Source organism: Herpailurus yagouaroundi, unplaced genomic scaffold, assembly GCF_014898765.1.
Source record: "Herpailurus yagouaroundi ecotype Mexico unplaced genomic scaffold, PumYag 139, whole genome shotgun sequence".
NCBI classification, from domain to species: domain Eukaryota; kingdom Metazoa; phylum Chordata; class Mammalia; order Carnivora; family Felidae; genus Herpailurus; species Herpailurus yagouaroundi.
The window spans coordinates 22,309,858-22,334,583 of record NW_024412394.1 but is presented as its reverse complement, the minus strand read 5'-3'; the positions used below and the strand labels follow the sequence as shown (position 1 = coordinate 22,334,583).

The window sequence follows — 24,726 nt, the reverse complement described above, 5'->3', positions numbered from 1 at the left end:
AATACCTGGTGTGTGCCAATTTGTATAGATTATATTATTAAATTCATTATTTTCAGTGTTTTATAAACCATATCCCTTTGTGAAATATGAAAATCTGACACCTTCCTTTAATGCTGTTTGAGATTTCGAATTATGTTAAATATTGTGATTTAAGTAACCAGCTCAAATCGACTATATTTTGTCAAACTCTGTATGCTAGATTCTCCTTGCTCACACCCTCTTTTGGAACTACAACTCTGGAAGAATTAAGTAGGTAATCATTTAATAAGTTTTTTTTTTGTTTTGTTTTGTGTTATAAGGAATTACAGAAAGATATGCAAGGAAGTGCACAGGCTTTGGCAGAAATAGTGAAAAATACAGAGAACTTCTTGAAAGAGAATGGTGAAAAGCTGTCACAAGAAGATAAAGCTTTGATTGAGCAGAAACTTAATGAAGCCAAGTTAAAGTGTGAACAGCTTAATCTAAAGGCAGAACAGTCAAAAAAGGAGCTGGATAAAGTTGTGACAACAGCAATCAAAGAAGAAACTGAAAAGGTCTTTATTCAAATATATGGTACACTGTTGCTTTGTTGAAAACGATTAGTGTAACAGCCACTTGAATTTTTAAGTGTTCCCGGGCAGCAGTAAGCAATGCTGAGCACCAGAGACTAGAATTCTGGGTTTCCAGTTATGTAAGTGACCAAATACTACAGAAGCTTAAAGAATTGGCTTTTTTAACTTTTAAAAAAAAATTTAAGTGGGATTCTAAGACTTTCTACTTGGGAAATACATGAGGACTTATCAATTGTAGTTAAAATTTTTAAGGACAGTGGAAACTTCCAAGTAATTGCCTGTTGCTCTAAGGTTTAATTTCACTGCATTCAGTTTTCAGTGTGTGTCAGCTTTTAGTATCCCCACTCTAAAGTTAAATGGTCTTAAAACTAGTGCCTCAGCCTGCATTCAGAATACCTACTGTGAACTTTCTTTGCCCAGGTTGCAGCTGTGAAGCAGCTGGAAGAGAGCAAAACCAAAATAGAAAACCTTTTGGACTGGCTGTCAAATGTGGACAAAGATTCAGAAAGGGCAGGGATGAGACAGAGACAGGTAATTGAACAGAACGGGACTCATTTTCAAGAAGGTGATGGCAAGTCAGCGATTGGAGAAGAGGATGAAGTTAATGGTAACTTGTTGGAAACTGATGTTGATGGACAAGTTGGAACCACTGAGGAGAATCTGAACCAGCAATACCAGAAAGTTAAGGTTGGTTATTTTACACATAGAGATATTGTCAAATTCTGTTTTTCAGGTCGGTTAAAGAGAGGAGCACCTGAGTTATCTTTCAAAGCCTTAATGACCAGGGCATCTGGGTGGTTCAGTCAGTTAAGCGTCTGACTTTTTTGTTTTGTTTTGTTTTAATGTTTATTTATTTTTGACAGAGACAGAGCATGAGTGGGGGAGGGGCTGAAGAGAGAGGGAGACACAGGATCTGAAGCAGGCTCCAGGCTCCCAGCTGTCAGCACAGAGCCCGACGCAGGGCTTGAATCCACGAAGCACGACATCATGACCTGAGCCGAAGTTGGGTGCTCAACCCACTGAGCCAAGGCACCCCAAGCGTCCGACTCTTGATTTCAGCTTAGGGCATGATCTCAGTTAGTGAGATCAAGCCCCACATCGGGCTCTGCACTGACAGCGTGGAGCCTGCTTAGGATTCTCTCTCCCTCTCTTTCTGCCCCTCCCACTACCCTGCTCTCATGTTCATTCTCTCTTTCAAAATAAATTGTCTCTCAAAAACCATTAAATGTCTCTCAAAAACATTAAAAAACCTTAATGACCATTAAGAGTGAAGTCCCATTTTCTAGGTTCATCATGTCAAATGTAAGTTACTGTGAGAATTCTAAGTAACTCAAAAACAATGAGAAATCATTAGCTATGGTATTCTTCTAAGTGAAGCGACTTCTAAGAATTGATAGAAGTAATAATAAGCTGATACTTATAGCGAAGTTATGGTGGGCCAAGTACTCTTCTTAGCTCTTTCCATCTCAACACATTTAGTCCACCCAGCTCCCTCTGAGGCTACATCCTACTCGTGATTCACAGGTAGGGAGACTGTAACTTTACAGAAGAAGTCACTTGCCCAAGTTTATATATCTAGTGAGGGCTGGAGTTTGGATTTAAAACTAGGCCATGAGCTCAGTTGCTGTGCTAAGTTCTACTCCATATTTGCAGACCAGCTCGCTGTGCACTCTTGAGCTCTCTCACGTTCTCCCTGAGCCTTGGCTCATCTCTATAGTCAAGGGCATTGCTGAGAAGAGGAATGAAAAGCCTTTTAAAAATTTGTGGTGTGAGTGTGAATTGAAGTGAACAGTAATGCTACCACAGAACCAAAGGCAACTTTGGAAAAACCTTTTTCACAGCGTCACACAGTTGATCATTTTATTTCTGCATTTGGGTTTTGCAGTCAGATGACTGGACTTTGAGGCACTTTTGCAGTTTTGTGTGTTTTCCTCAATGTCCTTGTCTTTTGTAGTCTTTGGAATAGAATGCTGTCCGGGAGGTTTTTATATTACAGGAAATCTAAGTTAAACCAGAAGAAAAGTGGAAGTATTTATTATATTTATGGTTTCTGGGGGCTCTTACAGAACCTTGCTATAATTATTTCTTAAAATGAAAAACTTAATGAATTCCTTTAGGAATGCCTTATGAGTCCATTACATAACAGTCAGGAAAGGTTAGTAACTTGACACAAGGAGTGAAAAATACGGGTGGGTGGATTGAGACATAAAGATGTTTCACTGCATGAGGTTTGCCTTCTGATCTTTTTGCTTCTAAGAATATGGACTCTGAAAGTGCTGTAGGAATTCCTGATGTCCTGGCAGAGTGGAGAGATAGCCCCAGTGCCTGTTTCTAGCTCTTTCTAGTTGTGCCACATGTCCTCAGCCATGGCATTTCTTCCTTCAGCCCGAGTTGCCTCACCTTAAAAGGAAGGGGGTGGATCAGAAATTTCTAAGGTGTTCTGTATGTCTAACTTACTATGTTCAGAAGACCCACTGGAGAATAGTATGTGGTTCCATTTCAAATGCCAAAGACACAGTCTGTGGGGGAAATGTTCTTCAGACACAAATATTTATCTTGTGCCCACAGTGTGGCAGGCGTTGTTACGGATAATGAGAATACAAGTAGTTCGCTGCTGACTAGTGGGGGATCAGACTTGAAAGTGAACAGTTGCCCTACAGCGGTGCTTCTCGGTCCTGTCTACTTAACAGCATATAGTTATTCTTATTTAGCCCTTGTTGCCAACACTGCTCTAGGTGCTTGGGATTCCCCAGTGAGCAAATGAAATTCCCTGTCATGGTGTTTGCATACTAGGAGAGTGAGGATGATAGGTCAGACAACAAATACCTAAATGTTATGCGATATGGGATGTTAGAAAGTGGTGAGGTTTTGCTGAGGTGGGTACAGGTGGGTGAGCGTGGGGTTGGGAGCTACTCTTCAGCATTAAATAGGATCATCTGGGGGCGCCTGGGTGGCGCAGTCGGTTAAGCGTCCGACTTCAGCCAGGTCACGATCTCGCGGTCCGTGAGTTCGAGCCCCGCGTCAGGCTCTGGGCTGATGGCTCAGAGCCTGGAGCCTGTTTCCGATTCTGTGTCTCCCTCTCTCTCTGCCCCTCCCCCGTTCATGCTCTGTCTCTCTCTGTCCCAAAAATAAATAAAAACGTTGAAAAAAAAATTAAAAAAAAAATAGGATCATCTGAGTAGGCTGCATGAAAGGATGAGATCTGTGTGAAGACATAGAGAGGACATGTCAGAGGGGAAGGGGGTTGCGAGGCAGATACCTGCGGGAAGAACCATTTGGTGAGAACAGCCAGAGGAAAAGGTCCTAACGTGCCTAACAAGGTGAGGGAAGAGGTAGTATTTGAGAGACTGGCGTGCCTCAAGTAGGGTGGGAGACAGCCAAGCAGTAAAAGAGCTCGGCGTTAATGTTACCAGGCCCTTTGACTCCCTGTAAACCATTATGAGAAATGTGGAAAATGACCCAAAAGGATTCTTCTCCTTTTTGCCACATTTATATGGCATATTGCGGGGAATGGAAGAAGCTGCTATGGCTGGAGAGAAAGGGACTCCAGTGTATTTTAACCTCTGGTACGTGCCAGGCTCGTCAGCAGGTATTCTACACGTGTGACCTCATGTACTCCTTTCAGCAAACCCATGATGTGCAGGGGTAATTGTCTCCATTCTCCCCATGCAAGAAGCTGAGGGCCAGAGAAGCAAGGTAGCTCCAGCATTCTCATTGATCTCATTGGGCTCCTCTGAATGTCTATTGTTCTCGCTTAATTGTTGTCATGGGATTTTTATAGCTTTAAAAGGAACAAATTCTCTTTTTCCTATGTATGTGTCTTTTCAGGATCATTTTTTTTTTAATTTTTTTTTAATGTTTATTTATTTTTGAGACAGAGAGACAGCATGAACGGGGGAGGGTCAGAGAGAGGGAGACACAGAATCTGAAACAGGCTCCAGGCTCTGAGCTGTCAGCACAGAGCCTGACGCGGGGCTTGAACTCGCGGACCGCGAGATCATAACCTGAGCCGAAGTCGGCCGCTTAACCGATTGAGCCACCCAGGCGCCCCTCAGGATCATTTCTTAATTAAAATATTGTATGTATCTGCTCAGTGATTAGCTGAAGACATTAGCAGTCCCTTTAAGGTGATTGTGAGGAAGCAGTGAGTAAATTGAGATCATACTGTAGATGTTTGTTTTAGACGTGGAAGAGAAATTCATTACATTTTTTCCAAACTTCTCAAAAACAGTACTTGTCCTATGTGATCATCTAAGTACTTTCTAGAGAAGATTGGGAAACCTCCTCAGAAGTAAGGTTAGGGTGGTCAGAGCATGCTCTTCTGAAATGGACCAGTACACGGGACACACTGTGCACCTTGACAAGGTTAATGAGAAGCAAGTCTGTCAGTCCTGGGCTCCTGACACCTCCGTGTCACCCCATCGCCACTCTGACCTTACGGCTGATTTGTTTTCACGCAGGCCCAACATGAGAAGATCGTCTCTCAGCACCAAGCAGTCCTCATGGCCACTCAGTCTGCACAAGCCTTGCTTGAGAAACAGGGTCACTATCTCTCTCCTGAGGAAAAAGAGAAACTGCAGAAGAACATGAAGGAACTGAAAACACATTATGAGACCGCACTGGCCGAGTCGGAGAAGAAAATGAAATTAACGCATTCTCTGCAGGAAGAATTAGAAAAGTTCGATGCAGATTATAGCGAGTTTGAACACTGGCTGCAGCAGTCAGAACAAGAACTGGAAAACCTGGAAGCAGGTGCTGACGACCTCAGTGGTTTAATGACCAAACTGAAACGGCAGAAGAGTTTCTCAGAAGACGTCATTTCTCACAAAGGGGACTTGAGGTACATCACAATTTCTGGAAACAGAGTGTTAGAAGCGGCCAAGTCTTGCAGCAGGAGAAGCGGCAGTAGCAAGGCTGACCAGGACAATATCGATACTTCTGCAACCCACAGAGAAGTCCAGAGCAAATTGGATCATGCTACCGATCGCTTCAGGTCTCTCTACTCGAAGGTAATTTCATTTTTTTTTTTTATTTAAAAAAAAATTTTTTTTTCAACGTTTATTTATTTTTGGGACAGAGAGAGACAGAGCATGAACGGGGGAGGGGCAGAGAGAGAGGGAGACACAGAATCGGAAACAGGCTCCAGGCTCTGAGCCATCAGCCCAGAGCCTGACGCGGGGCTCGAACTCACGGACCGCGAGATCGTGACCTGGCTGAAGTCGGACGCTCAACCGACTGCGCCACCCAGGCGCCCCGAAGGTAATTTCATTTTTAAGGGAAGATCAGACTATGACTAGAGTTTTCACCCTGTCCCTCTTAACTTTTGTTTTGGAATTAGAGGCGAGAAATCTAAGAACTGAAGCAGAGGAAATAAGGTGGTTTCATCCTCATCCCGTCTTTCTTATGCATGTGCTTTACTTCTGCAAACGTGTTTAAAGGTTAGGAGCCTAAAGTTATACCTAGTTAGTGTTTTGAGATGCATTTTCCAGGCAGCCTGAACTCTAGAATGCCAGCATCCGATTTGACCACCAGGTGGCGTATATGTTTTGGTTCCGAGCCCAAAGCGTGGCTTGCTAATTTGCTTGCTAATTTGCATCCTCTCAGGCTTGGGAGGTGACGTTTCATCTCGGATAATTCCCTTCACATATATGACTCTTGTTTGTTTTGCATATATCTTTGATCAGTGCACTATTTTAATACTTAATGGCTAACAGACTGTTTCAGCTTCTTCTTGTGGACAAGCAGAAGAGTTCTGTTTAAAAACAAAACAATACGAAGAACATTTCCCTGTTTACAGTATAAGCTGAACACACTGGCCAAGTTGCACAGATGGTTTGAAGAGCGTCATTGATTATTGGCCTTTGCTTCATTCTGATCTAGATTATTTGCCCTCCTTGTGCAACATCAGTCTTGTGTAACATATGAGTGATTTATTATAAGCACTTTGAAAACCTTTCCATCAAATACATGGCTGTACACATGGTGTATAAAACTCCTTGGGAATGTGCCCTGGTAGATTAGCCTCCTCTGGTGATTGATTCCTAAATCCTTTGTTCTGGGGTAAGACCCAGATCTTGTAAATATGTTTTTGAATTGGTATAAATCTAGAACTACCTCTTTGTTTTTATTGTTACTCTTTGAAGATGCTTCTGCATGTAAAAGAGAAAATCTTAGTCCTGTAGGTTTCACTAACTGGCTGAAGTCTGGTGTTTTCCAGGTTGCATTACTCATAGGTCCTAAGGTTTTTAATACATGCGAAGATAGTGGGATTTTAATCCCCCACGCTTTTTATCTTCTGATTTTTTTTTTTTTTTTTTTTAGTGCAATGTCCTCGGGAATAATCTTAAAGACTTGGTGGATAAATATCAACACTATGAAGATGCCTCATGTGGACTTCTTTCTGGGCTCCAGGCCTGTGAGGTCACAGCAAGCAAACACTTATCTGAACCTATTGCTGTGGACCCTAAAAATCTGCAAAGGCAATTAGAAGAGACCAAGGTAAGAGAGAGAGCCAGAAAGAAAGAGAAAAGTGAGAGATCAACCCTTCTGTCGTCTTACTGAAAGCCATCCGTCTCCCCACACTTGTGTGATGGTTTCACGTAGGAAAGGGGAATAAAGTATGGGAAAAGTACTTGTCTTTCTAAAGGGAGGTGCAACTCTAATTCACCATCCAGTTCAGTTCTCTTTCTAATAAGATTGTTTTTTCCACTGTTGTTTAACTGTTGGATGTTGCTGTTATGGCTGACATCCCACTGCTCCCTCCTCCCTAAAGAAAAACCACTATTGCCCTGGCCACTTACTTATCTTTACACTTCTTTATTTTGTTCATTGCAAGTAAGTTCCATGAAGGTAGGTGTGTTTTCCTCCGTTTTGCTCACTGCTGCCTCCCCAGCACCTAGAAGAGTACATGGCCCAAAGTGGGTACTCAGTAAATACTGGTTCAAGAATGAACAGGTGAAAAGGAAGAATAGATGTCACTGTCCCATCTGGGGTCTGAGGGCCAGGATTGGTGTTCCTATTGAGTATCCCTGTAATTCTTAGAGACATAAACTTCAGTTATTACCTAGCACAGTTCTCAAAAAGTCTACCCGGTCTTCAAAAAATGCAGGCTTGGTGTCAGACTGAATAATTGAAGTCTCGGAATACCCACAATGGAAGAGTGGGTATTAATCTTCAATTTAATGCGTATATTATTTATTTTTCAAAAAAAATTAAGTTTATTTATTTATTTTGAGAAAGAGAAAGAGTGCACAAACAAGGGAGGGAGAGAGAGAGAATCCCAAACAGGCTTCTTGCTGTCAGCACAGAGCCCAAAATGGGACTTGAACTCACGAACTGGGAGATCATGACCTGGGCTGACATCAAGAGCTGGAGGCTCAGCCGACTGAGCACTTGTGCAACCGAAAGCCTATTTTAAAATCTTAATGTAGTGAGATAACTTTTGAAGTGTTTTACTCCTGTTCCATGTGACTGATAATTTTGAATTTGAAAGTTTCATTTCATAAATCTGTTCTGTCTTTTCTTTTAGCAGGTGGGTAGCAGTCACTTATTGCTGCTGTAGCTAGAAAGTAAACACAGTATTGCCCGTTAAACAACTACAGTTCAGAGTTTAGTTGCCTCTGTTAGTTACAGAATCAAAAAATCATTATTATTGTGCTATTACAAGGAAAACAGGTACTGTAACGTTAGTTACTGCCTGAGACTGGCAGCTTCTGCCTGGAGGTCATACCAGAGTGCAATGTGGCAGGTTAAGGCCAAGGCAGAGAGATGGGGATGGGAAGCACGGGATGAAAGGAGGGAGGTGAGGTGCCCGGAGGAGAGGAGTCCTGGACCTCTTTGCTTTTACCCTTTCTTTTTTTCTTTCCCACAAGCACTGGAACAAATCTGCCTTAATTAAGTTTTCAGGTCACACTTGAATACGTGTCAAAGGACAGTATGGCTCAGTGGGTTGAGCATCTGACTTCAACTTACGTCATGATCTCAGAGTTCATGAGGTCAAGTCCCACATCGGGCTCTGTGCTGACAGCTCAGAGCCTGGAGCCTGCTTCGGATTCTGTGTCTCCCTCTTTCTGCCCCTCCCCCGCTCATGCTCTCTCAAAATGAAATAAAACATTAAAAAAAAGTTAGGTGCTTTTAGTATAGGAAAGTATATAAAATACAACACATTTCAAGTTAGGTCTCTATCAGGAAACTGATTACGTACTATATGAAAGTAATTTTTTTTATAACCGGAGCAAAAAGAGAAGGAAAAACCCCAAAGAGTGCTATGGCTTTTAAGTTAAACAGATACATGGATTAATTCTAAAACAAGAAAACTTACTTGGTATGCGCTGTGGAAGAAGATTCTTTCAGTCACAAGGCAGCCAAAGAAATAGTAAAGAGGAGAGCAATGTCTCAAAGGAGGATAAATTCTAATTAAGCCACAGCATAATTTAAAAAATTAAATGTGCAATTGAAGTTGTTCTTGGCATACGTTCATATTTTCCTCACAGATGATCTCAGCATGTAGCAAGGATAAATTTTTAAGAGGGTTGGGTAGTCTCCATTTCTTTCATTTTTATTAACATGTAAAATTATTTTTCTTTAACAGTAATATAAACACATAAGACTACCACATTTTGTTTTGTCTACATTTGCAATGCTAACATATTCTGTTGGGCAGATAATGTGATTTGGGGGTACCCAAGTCGGTTCATGTGAAATAATTCTCCCAATAGCACATTGTCATTATCATTATTTATTCAAATGACTGTTAGCTGAGTTGTCTGCACTCTGATACCACTGAGCTATAATGACCTCCTCAGGATCGGCTTCCAGGAAAATCCATGGACCAAACAAAATTTTTGTCCCATCTGAGGCACAGAAAGACAGGATTTGGGGACCAGCTGAGAGGCCTGGGTTTGGGAGCAGGTGTGGAGCTAGGTCATGCTGCCTGGCAGTATCCACCCTGTAGCCTTGCCTTGATCTCAGGGATAGTGTCAAGTCAGGAATCTTCTATGAGTTGGACAAGTGCCCTTTACAGATTTCACGCTTCTCTGGTCCAGGCAAGGGGCCCAAGGTCATAATCTTTCAGTATTTCCGGTCATAGATGCTCTTTCATGTTTTAATGTCATTGAGATCCATTAAAAACTACATATGGTACCCTTTTGACTATTTTAATTTGCAGTTTTATCCTAAAGTAGTATTGTAAACCACTACTATCACCAAATTATAACCCAATACATGTTGGGAATTAAAAACTGTTGACTCTCTTAAACATAATTATGCAGAGAAAAGACGTGGGATGTTTTGAAAAGGAGAGGGGAAGAAAAAAAATGCTTCTTTTGTAATCCATTTCTAAGTTTTAGGATGTTTAATAGGGCCATCTTTGGTATTGGATGTTTTTGTAGAACTTTGACATATATTTTTTTGGTAGACATTTATGTGCTAGGCCCACTGTAAGATTTTGTGAAGACACAGATGTTGAAACCCTGATTCTCCCCTTGGAGAGCGCACATTCTAAAAAAATCTGTTTTTGGAGGTATCCATAACCTTATTCCATCTCTTAAATAAGCATGCAATGCAAGTAATCTGTGTCTTAGATTTCAGTCTGGTTCTAGGTAAAGTTCCTGTCTTGAGGAATTTTTTATACCTTTTATAACTAAACATCTGGAAGAATTTCCTAGACAGACCCACTCTGACACAGATTCTTTGGCTTCTTGGGACAACGTTAGGATCTGGTATACAGATCACAAATCACATGTTGGCCACAGCTTAGTGGGCCTTTTGACATATATGTACTGCCCATATGTCATTTAAGTTTTCTTGAATATAAAAATTAGTGGAGGAAATAGTTGTGATTGGCTATAGGCATTTGCTTTAGTCTGAAATGAAGGCTGAAACAGAAGAGGATCTTTCTGGATCTTATACTTGATATTTTTATTTATTTTCATTCATTTACTTATTCTAGAAATGTTATATGCCAGACATTGTGTAGGCAGTGATAAAAGGAAGCTGAATGGAATGAATTCCTAGTTTTCAAGGAAGTTACAGTTTAAAAGAAGAGACAAACCCAGTAATATTCACAGGGCATTTATGGGAGAACCTGCAGGGAGTACTTAGAACTAGGGCTGAAGAGAAAGTTAGGAGGGTTACCAGCTGACTATGAAGGGCCAGGCTCAGGATAACAGGGAGGGGTAGGTTGCATGAGAAGGTTAGTATGTAGAGATGTTAAACATTGGGTCCAACTTGAGCAAAATAGCTGTGTTGTTGGACATTTCTGGAACAGGAAGTGGAAGATGATATTGAAGATAGAATTAAGGAATAGATTTCATTGGACCTTTTAGAGTATACTCAAGTCTGTCGTTTTTATGAAGGCACTGGGAAGCTACTGAAAGATTTTAAAGAGAGGAGTGATCTAGTCAGTATATATTTTAGATAGAACACATTGGGGAGGCTATATCAGGGAAGAGACTGGAGACAGGGAGCACAGTTAGGATGCTTTTTTGAGTTGAGTGAGAGATTATCCTGCAGTGATCCAGAAATACAGAACAGAGGTCTGATTAAAGAAGAAACAGAAACACCGTTAAGCAGGTAAAATTGTCAGGGCCTGGTGGTGGATTTGCATGTGGAAAGGAGGGTTGAGGGAGAGTCTAGGAGGAGCCTCAGAGTTACTACTTGGATCACCTGATGCAACACCAGGAGAAGTGCAGGTGTAGGGGATGAGATGATGAGTTCAGATTTAGTGTTTTGAGTCTGTGGTGACTGTTTACACCCAGATGGAAATGATCAAGAGCCAGTTGGAAACCTGGGCCCACGGCCAGGGATGAGTTCATCTACAGTTGGACATAGGGGACTTTGAATTTGAAATCCGAGTGTGAGACTGGAAGAGGACCTTGAGTAGCTTCAGTGAAATGAAAGCCAAGCATGGGGCCCATGTGGACAGTGGCCCATTTGGACACAGCTACGTCAGAGGGGTTAGGAATGCCGGGCCAAACTTCTGGAAGACTTACCTGTGGTTCTTGCCTCTACTTCTCTCTTTGTCCTAGCTGTTGAGCTGCATCTGCTTAGAGAAATGGGGGTTTCTCTTCAGATTCAAGGTTATAGTATCCTTTCTAAAGCAGATGACATTAATAACATTTTCCACTTTCTGTCTTCCTGTAACCTTTGGGGACAGAATTGTTCCAGGCCGATTTCCATCTCCTTGATGATAGGTTTTTTGTGTTTGTTTTTTTCCCTTCTCATCACTTACGTAGAACTCTCTGTGATTCCTTATGGCCTTCTTCTCCAGTGTTTTCCTGCTTTCTTCTCTAGCAGTCTCACCATGGGTCTTGGCTTCCAGTGCTTTATGTCTAGTTCCAGCCTGTGTTCAGAGTCAACTCTCTTTCCAACTTCACTGTTTTTTTTTCTTTTTTTTTAATTCTTTTTTTAATGTTTATTTATTTTGAGAGAGTGTGCAAGTGGGGAAGGGGCAGAGAGATAGGAAGAATCCCAAGCAGGCTCTGCATCATCAGTGCAGAGCCTGATGGAGGGCTTGATCCCACAAACTTCAAGATCAAACTGCTTGATCCTACAAACTGCAAGAAATCAAGAGTCAGATGATTAACCGACTGAGCCACCCCGACACCCTTGGGTTTTTTTTCTATATGAGGGTCCTAAGAGTACTTTGAAGTCATAAATTCCCAGACTCTCCTTTGCTTCCACTTTCGCTTACGAATTCCATTAATTACCTAGGCTCAAAAACTCTGGATATTTCTCTTGTCTTTTCTCTTGTTCCTGCCCCCTCAAGCAGTGATGTCTGATAGAACATTCTGTGATGGTGGACATATTCTGTAATCTCTCCATTGTGGTAACCACTCCTCACCCTTGGCTACTTAGTGCTTGAAATGTGGCTGGTGCATCTGAGGAATTGAATTTTTAATTTTGTTTGATTTCAATTAATTTTAAATTTAAAAAGCCCCATGTAGTTAGTGGCTATCATATGACACAGCACAGTGTTAGATAACCAGTTATCAAGTGCTGTGGTCCCTCCCCTACTCCATCACCAATTCTACCTTCCCAGTCCAGAACGTGGCCTCTCAACTGCTTAAGTTGCCCCTAACTGATGTCTCTCCCTCATTTCTTACCCATTTAGTTTATCCCACACAGTGCTACAAATTTAGCCTTCTCTTAAGACAGCTCTGAGCATGTCAGTCCCTATTCAAAAGCCCTGAATAACTTTCCATTGCTGCAGGGTAAAATGTAAACTCCTTAGCAGACATTTGAAGCCTTCCCGGTCCTGGTACTGTTTATTCACCCATACACATTCTCTAACTGGTTGGGACCCTCCCCTTCTCCTAGGATGTTTCTGTCCCCATCTGTCCCTCTGCAGGGAGCTGTTACCCCTCTCCACTGCTGCATGCCTCAATCTACGTTTTCTTCAGGACTTACCTCAGTGTCACCACCATGGAGGTGGATGTCAGTTCCCTTCCCAGTTATTCCTCTTCTCAGTTTCCAGTAGCACTTATCACTTTCTGACTTTAATATCCTTGTGGGTGAGCTTTGTGTCTGGTTTGTTTGGGTTTTGTTTTTTTTTTTTTTTGTTTGTTTTGTTTTTTTTTTTTTTGGATCTTCACAAACATAGCAAGATATTTTGGATTTGTTAGATGTTAAGTAACTTTTGTTGAATAAACAGATATAAACATGATTTTGTATTGAAATGGAAATCCCTAATTGTTTCCTTACTTGGAGTCAGAGTCCCAAAGGTTTTTTGTCAGGTTGATTTTTGTTGTTGTTTTATGGTGGTTAGTGAGGGTATCCTCTGAAGTCTCAAAGTGGGGACTCAAGGGGATCTCAGGCTAGAGGTAGAGGGTTGCAAGATCGAGAATCAGGCCAAGTATCATGAACATATGCTCAAGGGTTAATTTCAAGACTGAATTTGTATTATCCTGACTGGTTGATATCTTTGCTAACACCACTTTATAACTGGCCTTACTCTAAGGACTCTGGAGTAAGTCTGTAATGATGAAGAGATTATTCTGTCCAATTTAACTTTATCTTACTGTAAGCAATTTTTTTATACTGGAAATATACCATTTAGTCCTACTGAGTATAACTGAGGCATTCAATCCTCCAGGCTTTGCAAGGGCAGATATCCAATCAGCAGGTGGCTGTAGAGAAACTGAAAAAAACGGCCGAAGTCCTTTTAGATGCCAGAGGATCTTTACTTCCAGCCAAGAATGATATCCAGAAAACACTGGGTGAGTATTGATTTCCTTGTTCACTTTCTCCCGGGTAAATCCTAAATGGAGATATTCTGATATGGAGAACACGTTCACTAGTGTGTATTGTGTTGTTTATGGCCTTTCACTGTGAAATGGTGCTTCTCAATCTGGGAAGAGGCATGACTTTTCTCGGCACGTATATTGGGAGTGGGGGTTGTATGTATTCTTTGAGAGGAGTATATTGAAAGTTTAGTTTTATTTTTGGAAAATGTAACAAAAACTCTATGTAATATTCACCACAGGAAGTAGAACTTCAGATTCTTTTGGTTGATGGCATTGGGCAGAGCTAGCCTCTAATCCTGTAGCCAAAAGAGACTCCCTGGAGGGGTCTGTCTTTGTTGAAAGCAGGAGCGTGGGGCTAAGAGATGTGCTTTAAACCAACATTTCCAGCTCTCCATTTTCTAGAAGCCTTTGAGGGGCCTCACAGGGTTCCAGTTGCCCCAGTTCTTTGGTGATACTAGAAACTTGTATCCAGTTATGTTGGTGCTTTTGTGCCCTCTCAGAGTCAACATTTCTTAAGAAAAGAGCTATTGCATGTTATTCTTCGTATCCACTCATAATGTTTAGTTTATAGTAAATGCACAGTGGGGGTATCGATAAATGCTTGCTGTCTTACTGTATGTTTTGCTTTGAGTTTGCTGCTTTTCATATTATTTAATGTGTGGTTTCAGGTTATTATATATTTCTACATGTGAAATAGAAAACTTAATGTTTTGTAAGATAATTGGACCTGTGTTTTCACATCAAAGAAAGTGTGAATTAAAATCTGAGCAGAAATTTTAGATGAAGAGAAGGACGAAACTTTGCTTTTCTAAAACTGCTCTGTAGAAGGAAAACTTTTTTTTACATTCTTAAAGATGTCTAAACTTCTTTGATCATGCACCTCTATCAAATAATTTTCAGCATACACCCTCATATATGCATGTGTATTTATAAGTTATGTACACGTTACTGTCTTATCACATTATGTGTATTATAATTACAAAATACAAAAACATTTTAAAGTATAAGGTAAAAAATATGAATGGAAGGTCTAACATTTTGTTCCTATATGCCAGTGTACCATTTTGACATCCCACATTTGCAACCAACTGATTTTTTTTTAATTTATTTATTTTTTATTTATATATGAAATTTATTGTCAAATTGGTTTCCATACAACACCCAGTGCTCATCCCAAAAGGTGCCCTCCTCAATACCCATCACCCACCCTCTCCTCCCTCCCACCCCCCATCAACCCTCAGTTTGCTCTCAGTTCTCAACAGTCTCTTATGCTTTGGCTCTCTCCCACTCTAACCTCTTTTTTTTTTTTTTTCCTTCCCCTCCCCCATGGGTTCCTGTTAAGTTTCTCAGGATCCACATAAGAGTGAAACCATATGGTATCTGTCTTTCTCTGTATGGCTTATTTCACTTAGCATCACACTCTCCAGTTCCATCCACGTTGCTACAAAAGGCCATATTTCATTTTTTCTCATTGCCATGTAGTATTCCATTGTGTATATAAACCACAATTTCTTTATCCATTCATCAGTTGATGGACATTTAGGCTCTTTCCATAATTTGGCTATTGTTGAGAGTGCTGCTATGAACATTGGGGTACAAGTGCCCCTATGCATCAGTACTCCTGTGTCCCTTGGATAAATTCCTAGCAGTGCTATTGCTGGGTCATAGGGTAGGTCTATTTTTAATTTTCTGAGGAACCTCCACACTGCTTTCCAGAGCGGCTGCACCAATTTGCATTCCCACCAACAGTGCAAGAGGGTTCCCGTTTCTCCACATCCTCTCCAGCATCTAGAGTCTCCTGATTTGTTCATTTTGGCCACTCGGACTGGCGTGAGGTGATACCTGAGTGTGGTTTTGATTTGTATTTCCCTGATAAGGAGCGACGCTGAACATCTTTTCATGTGCCTGTTGGCCATCCGGATGTCTTCTTTAGAGAAGTGTCTATTCATGTTTTCTGCCCATTTCTTCACTGGGTTATTTGCTTTTCGGGTGTGGAGTTTGGTGAGCTCTTTATAGATTTTGGATACTAGCCCTTTGTCCGATATGTCATTTGCAAATATCTTTTCCCATTCCGTTGGTTGCCTTTTAGTTTTGTTGGTTGTTTCCTTTGCTGTGCAGAAGCTTTGTATCTTCATAAGGTCCCAGTAATTCACTGTTGCTTTTAATTCCCTTGCCTTTGGGGATGTGTCGAGTAAGAGATTGCTACGGCTGAGGTCAGAGAGGTCTTTTCCTGCTTTCTCCTCTAGGGTTTTGATGGTTTCCTGTCTCACATTCAGGTCCTTTATCCATTTTGAGTTTATTTTTGTGAATGGTGTGAGAAAGTGGTCTAGTTTCAACCTTCTGCATGTTGCTGTCCAGTTCTCCCAGCACCATTTGTTAAAGAGACTGTCTTTTTTCCATTGGATGTTCTTTCCTGCTTTGTCAAAGATGAGTTGGCCATACGTTTGTGGGTCTAGTTCTGGGGTTTCTATTCTATTCCATTGGTCTAGGTGTCTGTTTTTGTGCCAATACCATGCTGTCTTGATGATGACAGCTTTGTAGTAGAGGCTAAAGTCTGGGATTGTGATGCCTCCTGCTTTGGTCTTCTTCTTCAAAATTACTTTGGCTATTCGGGGCCTTTTGTGGTTCCATATGAATTTTAGGATTGCTTGTTCTAGTTTCGAGAAGAATGCTAGTGCAATTTTGATTGGGATTGCATTGAATATGTAGATAGCTTTGGGTAGTATTGACATTTTGACAATATTTATTCTTCCAATCCATGAGCAGGGAATGTCTTTCCATTTCTTTAAATCTTCTTCAATTACCTTCATAAGCTTTCTATAGTTTTCAGCATACAGATCCTTTACATCTTTGGTTAGATTTATTCCTAGGTATTTTATGCTTCTTGGTGCAATTGTGAATGGGATCAGTTTCTTTATTTGTCTTTCTGTTGCTTCATTGTTAGTGTATAAGAATGCAACTGATTTCTGTACATTGATTTTGTATCCTGCAACTTTGCTGAATTCATGTATCAGTTCTAGCAGACTTTTGGTGGAGTCTGTCGGATTTTCCATGTATAATATCATGTCATCTGCAAAAAGCGAAAGCTTGACTTCATCTTTGCCAATTTTGATGCCTTTGATTTCCTTTTGTTTTCTGATTGCTGATGCTAGAACTTCCAGCACTATGTTAAACAACAGTGGTGAGAGTGGGCATCCCTGTCGTGTTCCTGATCTCAGGGAAAAAGCTCTCAGTTTTTCCCCGTTGAGGATGATGTTAGCTGTGGGCTTTTCATAAATGGCTTTTATGATCTTTAAGTATGTTCCTTCTATCCCGACTTTCTCAAGGGTTTTTATTAAGAAAGGGTGCTGGATTTTGTCAAAGGCCTTTTCTGCATCGATTGACAGGATCATATGGTTTTTCTCTTTTTTTTTGTTAATGTGATGTATCACGTTGATTGATTTGTGAATGTTGAACCAGCCCTGCATCCCAGGAATGAATCCCACTTGCTCATGGTGAATAATTCTTTTTATATGCCGTTGAATTCGATTTGCTAGTATCTTATTGAGAATTTTGGCATCCATATTCATCAGGGATACTGGCCTGTAGTTCTCTTTTTTTACTGGGTCTCTGTCTGGTTTAGGAATCAAAGTAATACTGGCTTCATAGAATGAGTCTGGAAGTTTTCCTTCCCTTTCTATTTCTTGGAATAGCTTGAGAAGGATAGGTATTATCTCTGCTTTAAACGTCTGGTAGAACTCCCCTGGGAAGCCATCTGGTCCTGGACTCTTATTTGTTGGGAGATTTTTGATAACCGATTCAATTTCTTCGCTGGTGATGGGTCTGTTCAAGCTTTCTATTTCCTCCTGATTGAGTTTTGGAAGAGTGTGGGTGTTCAGGAATTTGTCCATTTCTTCCAGGTTGTCCAATTTGTTGGCATATAATTTTTCATAGTATTCCCTGATAATTGTTTGTATCTCTGAGGGATTGGTTGTAATAATTCCATTTTCATTCATGATTTTATCTATTTGGGTCATCTCCCGTTTCTTTTTGAGAAGCCTGGCTAGAGGTTTGTCAATTTTGTTTATTTTTTCAAAAAACCAACTCTTGGTTTCGTTTTTCTGCTCTACAGTTTTTTTTAGATTCTATATTTATTTCTGCTCTGATCTTTATGATTTCTCTTCTTCTGCTGGGTTTAGGCTGCCTTTGCTGTTCTGCTTCTCTTTCCTTTAGGTGTGCTGTTAGATTTTGTATTTGGGATTTTTCTTGTTTCTTGAGATAGGCCTGGATTGCAATGTATTTTCCTCTCAGGACTGCCTTCGCTGCGTCCCAAAGCATTTGCATTGTTGTAGTTTCATTTTCGTTTGTTTCCATATATTTTTTAATTTCTTCTCTAATTGCCTGGTTGACCCACTCATTCGTTAGTAGGGTGTTCTTTAACCTCCACGCTTTTGGAGGTTTTCCAGACTTTTTTCTGTGGTTGATTTCAAGCTTCATAGCATTGTGGTCTGAAAGTATGCATGGTATGATTTCAATTCTTGTAAACTTATGAAGGGCTGTTTTGTAACCCAGTATATGATCTATCTTGGAGAATGTTCCATGTGCACTCGAGAAGAAAGTATATTCTGTTGCTTTGGGATGCAGAGTTCTAAATATATCTGTCAAGTCCATCTGATCCAATGTCTCATTCAGGGCCCTTGTTTCTTTATTGACCGTGTGTCTAGATGATCTATCCATTTCTGTAAGTGGGGTGTTAAAGTCCCCTGCAATTACCACATTCTTGTCAATAAGGTTGCTTATGTTTATGAGTAATTGTTTTATATATTTGGGCGCTCCGGTATTCGGCGCATAGACATTTATAATTGTTAGCTCTTCCTGATGGATAGACCCTGTCACTATTACATAATGTCCTTCTTCATCTCTTGTGACAGCCTTTAATTTAAAGTCTAGTTTGTCTGATATAAGTATGGCTACTCCAGCTTTCTTTTGGCTTCCAGTAGCATGATAAATAGTTCTCCATCCCCTCACTCTCAATCTAAAGGTGTCCTCAGGTCTAAAATGAGTCTCTTGTAGACAGCAAATAGATGGGTCTTGTTTTTTTATCCATTCTGATACCCTATGTCTTTTGGTTGGCGCATTTAATCCATTTACATTCAGTGTTATTATAGAAAGATATGGGTTTAGAGTCATTGTGATGTCTGTATGTTTTATGCTTGTAGTGATGTCTCTGGTGCTTTGTCTCACAGGGTCCCCCTTAGGATCTCTTGTAGGGCTGGTTTAGTGGTGACAAATTCCTTCAGTTTTTGTTTGTTTGGGAAGACCTTTATCTCTCCTTCTATTCTAAATGACAGACTTGCTGGATAAAGGATTCTCGGCTGCATATTTTTTCTGTCTAGCACAGTGAAAATCTCGTGCCAATTCTTTCTGGCCTGCCAAGTTCCAAAAGAGAGATCAGTCACGAGGCCTGCCAAGTTCCAAAAGAGAGATCAGTCACGAGTCTTATAGGTCTCCCTTTATATGTGAGGGCACGTTTACCCCTTGATGCTTTCAGAATTTTCTCTTTATCCTTGTATTTTGCCAGTTTCACTATGATATGTCGTGCAGAAGATCGATTCAAGTTACGTCTGAAGGGAGTTTTCTGTGCCTCTTGGATTTCAATGCCTTTTTCCTTCCCCAGTTCAGGGAAGTTCTCAGCTATGATTTCTTCAAGTACCCCTTCAGCACCTTTCCCTCTCTCTTCCTCCTCTGGGATACCAATTATGCGTATATTATTTCTTTTTAGTGTATCACTTAGTTCTCTAATTTTCCCCTCATACTCCTGGATTTTTTTATCTCTCTTTTTCTCAGCTTCCTCTTTTTCCATAACTTTATCTTCTAGTTCACCTATTCTCTCCTCTGCCTCTTCAATCCGAGCCGTGGTGGTTTCCATTTTGTTATGCATTTCGTTTAAAGCGTTTTTTAGCTCCTCGTGACTGTTCCTTAGTCCCTTGATCTCTGTAGCAAGAGATTCTCTGCTGTCAGCTATACTGTTTTCAAGCCCAGCGATTAATTTTATGACTATTATTCTAAATTCACTTTCTGTTATATTATTTAAATCCTTTTTGATCAGCTCATTAGCTGTTGTTATTTCCTGGAGATTCTTCTGAGGGGAATTCTTCCGCTTGGTCATTTTGGATAGTCCCTGGCATGGTGAGGACCTGCAGGGCACTTCCCCTGTGCTGTGGTGTATAACTGGAGTTGGTGGGTGGAGCCGCAGTCAGACCTGATGTGTGCCCCCAGCCCACCGCTGGGGCCACAGTCAGACTGGTGTGTGCCTTCTCTTTCCCTCTCCTAGGGGCGGGATTCACTGTGGGGTGGGGTGGCCCGTCTGGGCTACTTGCACACTGCCAGGCTTGTGATGCTGGGGATCTGGCGTCTTAGCTGGGGTGGGTAGGCAAGGTGCACAGGGGCAGGAGGGGCAGGCTTAGCTTGCTTCTCCTTAGGTGATCCACTTCAGGAGGGGCCCTGTGGCAGCAGGAGGGAGTCATATCCGCTGCCGGAGGTTTGGCTCCGCAGAAGCGCAGAGTTGGGTGTTTGCACGGAGCGAGCAAGTTCCCTGGCAGGAACTGGTTCTCTTTGGGATTTTGGCTGGGGGATGGGCGGGGAAGATGGCGCTGGAGAGCACCTTTGTTCTCCACCAAACTGAGCTCTGTCGTCCAGGGGCTCAGCAGCTCTCCTTCCCTTTGTCCTCCAGCCTTCCCGCTTTCTGAGCAGAGCTGTTAACTTATGACCTCCCAGCCGCTAAGTCGCGCTTGCTGTCGGAACACAGTCCGTCAGGCCCCTCCGCTTTTTGCAAGCCAGATTCGGGGGCTCTGCTTGGCCGGTGAGCCGCCCCTCCGCCTCGGCTCCCTCCCGCCAGTCCGTGGAGCGCGCACCGCCTCGCCGCCCTTCCTACCCTCTTCCGTGGGCCTCTCGTCTGCGCTTGCTCTGGCGACTCCGTTCTGCTAACCCTCTGGCGGTTTTCTGGATTATTTAGGCAGGTGTAGGTGGAATCTAAGTGATCAGCAGGACGCGCGGTGAGCCCAGCGTCCTCCTACGCCGCCATCTTCCCTCTCTCCCGCAACCAACTGCTTTAAAGACTTGGGCGCAGAGATTTGGAGAAGAAAGGAAGACTTTGTTATATGTGTTGCTTTTATTTGCAGAGGCATTTTGACATTTTTCCCACGGTTAATTGTACATAGTCTCATTTTTATTAGCTTAAAACTCCACATATTACACATTATTTTAAGACTTAAAACTTTTATGTGGTGTAAGTTTCTAGGAATATGTGAAAATATATTTAAGATAGAGAGGAATTTCTCTAAGATCTATGTGACCTCTAAGAAAACCAACCACTTAAAAAATTAATATTCTTACAGTAGATTTCATTTTGTCACTTTTTATAAAACAATATTCACTTAGTAAAAGCAAGAATTGACTTCAGTGACAGTATTTGATCACTAAGAAATACGAAAATAGTAACATTCAAGATGTGTTAATTTTATTAAAATAGCTGACTTTGTGTGGGACGTCCCTTAGCAAGGCTAAACAGATTGCCTACGTTACTCTGCTGATGCACAGAATTGCCCATTTGAGAAGCAGTTCACCTGGTAATCAATCACTACCTGCAATTCAGAGTATCTTCTCTTGTGACTTTCAAAGCAGGGCTTGTATTTGAACTTGCTGCTTGTTTTGTCTGCTGATAGAATCTTGGTGCATATTCAGTGCACTCCCCTATGCCCCCCATCCCACTCCGCCTCCACATTCTCAGGGCTTCATTATGTTCTGTGGCAGAAGCATGATTGTCTCTTTAAATTAAATTTAACCTCTCAATTTAGTGAAAATTTGTCAAACTGTTTTCTCATTATATATTAAAACAATCAAAGGGAAATATTGCTTACATAGATTATGTTCCATGGACCAAACACAAAGTGTAAAATATTTCACTTTTAGAGAGGGGTTTCAGGTCAAAGTTTTCTGCTAACTGCACATACAATGTATCCAACTAAAGCATTCAGAAGTAATTAAAATATGTTTCAAATTATTGTACAGTGAGTGATAAATTGATGATTATTCCAGAGAGAGATTAATACATTTAAAATCATTGTTCTTTGAACTTTTTTTGGTCTGCAGTACAGAATGTAGGATGTTAAAATATAGAACTTTATATTTGAGTGAAAAATTGGCTAGAATGGGCTGTTTTTTTAGCATCTTAATTGAAAAGAAAGTTAATCTCATCTGAGATAGGTCAAGCTGTTAACATTTATTTTTCCCTTTTGTCTGCTATCAAACTTTTCAAATACATCCTATTTATATTTTAGAAGCATAACCTCAACCCTCTTTATTTTAAGTGAATTTTCATTATCTGTTTTCTGATTATATTTATTTTCTCATGTTTGGATCTGTCAATATCTGTGCATTTGAGTACTTTGTTTAGGGTGTGAAGGATGACAAAAGCTTAATTTTGTCTGTGTGTGTGTGTGTGAGAGAGAGAGAGAGAGAGAGAGAGAGAGAGAGAGAGAGAGAGGGAGAGAGACGGAGAATGCATATGTGTACATGGGAGAGATAACTTTTTATATGTGAGGGTTAATTCTTGATAAATCTTTTTATAGCTGTGTATTGTTTCTTGAGAATAGCTGTATCTGACTGTCACCTTTTCCCCCCCATATAGTTACCAAATATGGCTAATTTGAAATGTCAGGTTGAGAACCAATATTTATTCCAAACATCAGCAGTTTAGACCACTTAACAGTCTCTGCGACAATTCAAATATTTATGCATCCAAAAATCTCTTTTCAAATGCAGATGGCATATATTTGAACTATTTTTTAAGAAATAATTCTTTTTTTTATATTCCACTGAGATGCTTTCCTTCTTTTTTTAAGTTTTTAGATGGTGCTCTGATTATGTATTTTGAATTTATCATTTAAACTTTTTCCTTTTTCCAATTTTGGTATGGAAGTTTTGTGACTCACCTTAGTGTATTTTTGAAAAGGAATAGGTCAAAGAGAACTTCATGGTTAACGTTTCCTGATCTCTTTGGACTAGATGACATTGTTGGGAGATATGATGATCTGTCCAAGTCTGTTAATGAACGAAATGAAAAACTCCAGATAACCTTGACCCGCTCACTGAGTGTGCAGGATGGCCTGGATGAAATGCTGGACTGGATGGGAAGTGTGGAAAGTTCTCTGAAAGAACAAGGTCAAGTGCCCTTAAACTCTGCTGCTCTTCAGGATGTGATCAGTAAAAACATTGTAAGTGACATTTAAAAAGAAAAAAAAAAACACTTTTAGATGAAAAAAAAAATGTTTAAAAAGTCCCAAGAAGGGGTAGATTTAAGATCAATTTAAGGATATAGAAAAAGAGGTTTCCTGAGTATAAATGGACAGTATTGCTTGCACCAAAACACATGTGTCAGAACAGTTTTTCTGTGAAGAAGTATAGAGAGAGCTTTGTATACTTTTTCATGAGTGTAATTCATTTCAGAGGGCTTACACATACATGAGCCCTGTCGTGTGTATCACAGCTTCAGCCAGCTGCACATGAGGTTAATCAGATCAATCTTGTTGTTGTCTAGCCTTTTAAAAATGAGGACCATGGATAATCCCGGGGCTCCATTAGATCCCAGGGGCTGCTGAGTAGCAGCCGCCTCCTGCCTTGCTCAGGCAACTTGCCAGCTGTTCTCCAGTCTCTCTTGAAGAGATTTGGGATTGTGTTCCTCCAGGGACAGATCAGACTTGTCAGTCAGTTCCAACGTTAACTTGCCTCAGTCACAGGTGGTTCAAGCTCATGTTGTTATGAATAGTGATGTTTTTAACACTCTGTGATACTATTTGTAAACATCATTGTGAAACATACGCGTTATTTGGTTCATTTCAGATGTTGGAACAGGATATTGCAGGTCGTCAGAGCAGTATAAATGCCATGAATGAAAAAGTGAAGAAATTTATGGAGACCTCAGACCCATCCACTGCATCCTCACTGCAGGCCAAGATGAAAGACTTGTCTGCTCGGTTTTCAGAAGCTAGTCATAAACACAAAGAAAAACTGGCCAAGATGGAGGAGCTCAAAACGAAAGTAGAACTCTTTGAGAACCTCTCAGAAAAGCTCCAAACGTTTTTAGAAACAAAAACTCAGGCTCTTACTGACACAGATGTGCCAGGAAAAGACGTTAGTGAATTGTCTCAATATATGCAGGTGTGTCTTCCTTAATAATCACGAGGTTAATCAAGTATATTAACATTTAAGACCAGCTCATACATGTATTAGCGGAATTATAATTAACGATCATCATTAATGCTGATAGATTGCTGATAGATTAATTGCTGATAGATTGGTAAGGATCTGTGCTTCCCTCCTTTAAAAATCCCAAACCCCATCTTCTCCTTAACATGTTTTGCTCATTGATTACAAATGAACACTATGTCTCACATACACAGTTTGCACATATTAAAGATCTTAAAAGTACCTTATATGCCAGAACCCACAAAGAGACAGAGTATAAAGAGTACGTTTTTAAATTAAATAAATTTACTGTGTTCTCTTTCAAACAGCCTACTTCATGTTTATTTCTATTTAGAGTACTGACTACAGGTGGGATCATTCTGTGAAATTCTGAGGAGAGCCATTCTGGTTCCATACATACCTCTTGGTAGATAGAATGCCATCTGAAAATCTAGCAGTATCTTCTATTGATTAAATATCTAAATCCTTTGTAGGAATCAACTTCTGAATTCTTAGAACATAAGAAAGATCTTGAAGTTTTACACAGTCTTTTGAAGGAGATATCCAGCCATGGCTTGCCAGGTGATAAGGCTCTGGTTTTTGAAAAAACAAATAATTTGTCAAAGAAATTCAAGGAAATGGAGCATACCATCAAACAAAAGTAAGCACCCCTTAAGAAATTGGATTTTAGTCTACTTGACACTTAA

General features: G+C 40.7%; 1 protein-coding gene across 25 annotated transcripts in view; it reads left to right on the top strand.

Annotated features, from left to right (window-relative positions):
* DST (dystonin) overlaps positions 1-24,726 on the top strand; it is a 510,899-nt gene that overhangs the window by 373,384 nt on the left and 112,789 nt on the right. For all 25 annotated transcript variants that reach the window (XM_040473816.1, XM_040473833.1, XM_040473814.1 and 22 more), the window contains 8 exons: positions 300-533; positions 972-1,238; positions 5,012-5,560; positions 6,873-7,049; positions 13,645-13,768; positions 22,841-23,049; positions 23,675-23,992; positions 24,514-24,680. In XM_040473816.1, coding sequence (XP_040329750.1) covers positions 300-533; positions 972-1,238; positions 5,012-5,560; positions 6,873-7,049; positions 13,645-13,768; positions 22,841-23,049; positions 23,675-23,992; positions 24,514-24,680 — 2,045 coding nt within the window. The remainder of the gene's footprint in view (positions 1-299; positions 534-971; positions 1,239-5,011; positions 5,561-6,872; positions 7,050-13,644; positions 13,769-22,840; positions 23,050-23,674; positions 23,993-24,513; positions 24,681-24,726) is intronic.